The sequence below is a fragment of the Arachis ipaensis genome, chromosome B10 (assembly GCF_000816755.2).
Source record: "Arachis ipaensis cultivar K30076 chromosome B10, Araip1.1, whole genome shotgun sequence".
Classification (NCBI taxonomy): domain Eukaryota; kingdom Viridiplantae; phylum Streptophyta; class Magnoliopsida; order Fabales; family Fabaceae; genus Arachis; species Arachis ipaensis.
In genome coordinates, this window is record NC_029794.2 from 3,372,418 (window position 1) to 3,376,377 (window position 3,960).

A 3,960-nucleotide genomic window follows, 5' to 3' on the forward strand; every position below is an offset into this window, starting at 1 on the left:
TGTCAGTATTTATATATCTTTTTTATTAAAAAAACACAAAATATACGATATTAATATCTCAAAATATAATATCTCTGTCTATATTTCTTTATTCATGTTTTAATGTACTATTCTTATAAATAAGTAAATAAACGCAGCCTTATAGTTTGATAAGGTAGTGGGTTCTTAGTAGGTGAAGAAGATCAGGATAATTATCACATAACAATTATTATAGTTTGATCGCAGCTCAGCTACATATTCTAGTCAAGAGTGTTTTATTTCTTGCCTTTTGACTGAGCAGGTTTTACTAGTTTAAACCATGCCTAATCGGGTGATTGTTATTTGCTAGAGCTATAAGAAAGGAATAAACAGAGATTAGAGATTGAGGATTCCTATGATTGAATAACAATACAAAATAGGATTGTAAAAATTAGAGGAATAGATAACCACAAATTGGGGCATTTCTCTACATCATCTAATTGCTTAGAGACAAACAAATCACGTGCAAAATGACTATGACTTCAATTTGACCTATGTTTAGAGTTTAGACCTCTAAGAAAAATATTGCCCTTTTATTGAATTATGCAAATGGATTTTTAATTAGAATACAAAATAAGATAAGGCATAACGGAAATTACATTGCAAATGAAGAAAAAGACTAAGACAAATTACATGGCAATGATGCATGATGCATTAGTCAAACCAAGACTAAAACAAACCAAAAGAGGATATGCATGGATACAGTAAAGTGGTTCATTCAAAAACTAATTAAGCATATTGTGAAGATGGATTTGGAAGATGGCAAGCAGCTTGCTCCACAAACTCCAGATGCTAAGTGGTTACCTCACCTGCTCCTAGCACGTGGGTCTTGGCTTCTTGCATTTGCCTCCATATCTTAAGGAATAAACAAATCTATCCTTGGAAGTTGGAAATGTTAATGGAGAGCAAGAAAAGGTGGATGATGGTATCCACTGATCCACAACCATCCAAACCAGAATTCCAAGAGAATGACAGCTCACAACATTTAACAGATACACTTATATTAAGGAGGATTAATTATTAAAATAAAATAGTTAACAACTATAGTTGACACTCCTACCTGAAAGCTGATTTATCAGTATTCAGTATGTATGATTTAAGTTTGTATGTCTGTATTAGTGGTTGTCTGTGTCCCCACAACTGAAATTCAACTTATGATAAAGGTGCCATTTCAGCAACCAGATTTTTATTTTAATTTTTTAACGAGGAAGTATAAGTATAGAGAACCAATGAAAATTTTGTACAATGTATACAATGGCGGTTTAGGAATGTTCGATTCAGTATTAGAGATATAATCATTAGTGTTACCTTTTCCTATCAGTTTAAGCTTTTGGGATGACTGGTTTCATGACATGTTATCAGAATTCTAAATCCGAAAGGTCAAGAGTTTGATCTTTGATAAACCTCAAAATCAGCTTAAACTTTTGGGATGAGTGATTTCATGACATGAGATTTTTATGTTCATTTTATTCATATTGGGCCAAAAATTTAGCCCATTATATACATTATATTCTTAGACCATTAACTTGGGTGCTCTTTTTTAATTCCTAAATTGAAAGTTTCATAGAATTTCAGATTGTTAGATCATCGGGTGTATGCTTTGTTATAACGGTTTTTTTTTTTTTTGGGACCTCCCTCCTTGAAAAGACTTAAAAAGAAAGTTGCCATTTTTTAATATGGGTGAAAGTGTTTTTTTCTCACATTAATTCGAATTTTGACTAAAATGGACTAATAAATTAATTATTATACTAATTCAAGTTGATTTTTAAGTGAAATTTTTAGAAAAAATATGTATGGATAAAGATTTTCATTATTATTATTGTTAACAATTTGCAAGTAACTAAAAGATTGGCAAAATGAAAACTTATCCAATAAAAAATCATTCTAAATTTTATTATTTTTTATCTACTACTTTTGTTCCTTCTTGTTCGTACAGGAATTTTGATGTTTATTTTTGTAACATTTTTTTTCTTACGCTCTCATACATGTTAATATTTTTTTAATTATGATTCTATTAATTTTATTAGAAAGACCATATTAAATAAAAAAACTTTCTTTTCTACGTTAGCATTTGTTACGGCCTTATGGGGTATTTTCTGTGATCATAGATTCATAGTGGTGGTTTGGAATTGGTTTTGTTATGCTTTGCCGTATTTGTTGGATTTTTCTTTTTTTCAAACAGACACATATTAGTGTATCAATGTCTGTAGCCAAGGCCTAAAGTAAGCCCATTATTCTTTTTTTTTGGAAGAAAGCCCATTATTCTTTAAAGAAGGGGAATGGAGCCCTGTCAAATAATGGGCTCTAATTGCTCTCACCGTTTACATAAGACCAAAAAAATAAATGAATATGAGAAATTAATTTTTAACTAGTTAATATTAATTAATTTTTGTTATAAATTTAATTTTTAACTCTCATCTTTTTAAAATAAATTTTAAAATTAGGATTTAAATTTAAATTTTTTAATTCAAAATTTAAGATAAAAAATAATTACAGAAAACATTGACTCAAAAAAAAGTTTTACCATACAACTCAAACAGTCTTATTTTTTATAGTTTAGATATAACATGGAATATACAACTTCAATGTTTTGCTTCTAGATAGTTGCTTAGATTGTAACTTGATAGGAATAATTAATATTAAGCCACCAATAGACTGACATTAATAAAAGAAAAACCCTAATAATAAATATATCATGAACAGCAAATTTCTTAAGAAACCAGAAAAAAACAATCTGCAATTTATTTGTCGAACAATATAAATAATCTTGATTATTCAAACAACCAAACTAAACAGCCTAAGACCCCAACAACAAATTAAAACTAAACACCTAGAAACTAATTGTAATTACTACTAATCATAAGGAGAGATAAGACAATAATACAAGGAAAAAAATCAAGCAAAAAGCATAGGAAGAAGTAAGATAAGAAAGAGCGGCAAGTTAGTTATGCTGAGAAGAGGAATTGGTCTTGCAGCATTAGAATGATGAGAAGGAGAAGGTGCAGGTGTAGATGCAGGTGTAAATGCTGGTGCTGCTGCTGGTGAGTGTGAATGTGGTGGCTCTGGCTTTGGATTATGTACGGCCAAAACCTTAACAATCATTTTCTGGCCTTTGTCACAGTGGCCCCTAACTCCGCTAATGAAGTAGTACACTCCAGGATGCTCAAATTTGAAGACAGTATCACCATTGTTGGAGAAGAATAGTGGCTTAGTGGATCTGCAGCTTTCATACTCCTCTTCACTCACCACCAACACCGAATCTTTAGAGTACTTGAAACCTGTGAACAAACAATCATATTCCAAAATTAAACTACATGAAATATACGTTGAAATATAAATATATATTAAAAATAAATTAAATTATGTATGTATTTATATACAAATTTATTAATTGTTAATTTTAATGGTTGATTTTAGTGTATAAATAATATTTTTGTAAATCATAATTAAAAAAAATATAAGTTGTTGGAATAATGAAGGTACTTACGAAGAGTGTCATCAACTTTGAATCTGTTCTGGGATGCCCATTGGTTATACATTTGATCGTTGTCTCTTGACTTAGGAACAATCCAGCCATCGTGACCCCCAACTTCAAATTCAGTACAATTTACTCTTGATGGCACACACAATATAATAATCAAGGAAACCGAAAGTAATAATGAACAACTTCTGAATAGATTGGCCATATTTGCTGGTTTTGGATATTTCTATAGGGAGCTCTAGTGCGTGGTGTGAGTTTTTTAAAAGAGAATTGGTGGTTAAGGTTTGAACTTATAAGAAGAAAGTAAAAGCACGTTTGTTAGCGAAGATTTTGGAGAGTAATTAGGAGCACTTAATTTGAATTTCATTGGCTTAACTGGTTTTCAAAAATTAGCAATACAATTCTCTCTCAAGAGCTTTTCCCTAATTTACAATTATTATTAGTGCATTGCCGTCAAATAT

General features: G+C 30.3%; 1 protein-coding gene across 1 annotated transcript; it reads right to left on the reverse strand.

The window, feature by feature from the left end:
* On the reverse strand, positions 2,783–3,835 carry LOC107619943 (mavicyanin-like). Its single transcript, XM_016322171.2, has 2 exons — positions 3,506–3,835; positions 2,783–3,296 (listed from the first exon to the last, which is right to left on the reverse strand). The coding sequence occupies exons 1-2, from the start codon at positions 3,702–3,704 to the stop codon at positions 2,914–2,916; spliced, it is 582 nt and encodes a 193-aa protein (XP_016177657.1). The 5' UTR covers positions 3,705–3,835; the 3' UTR covers positions 2,783–2,913.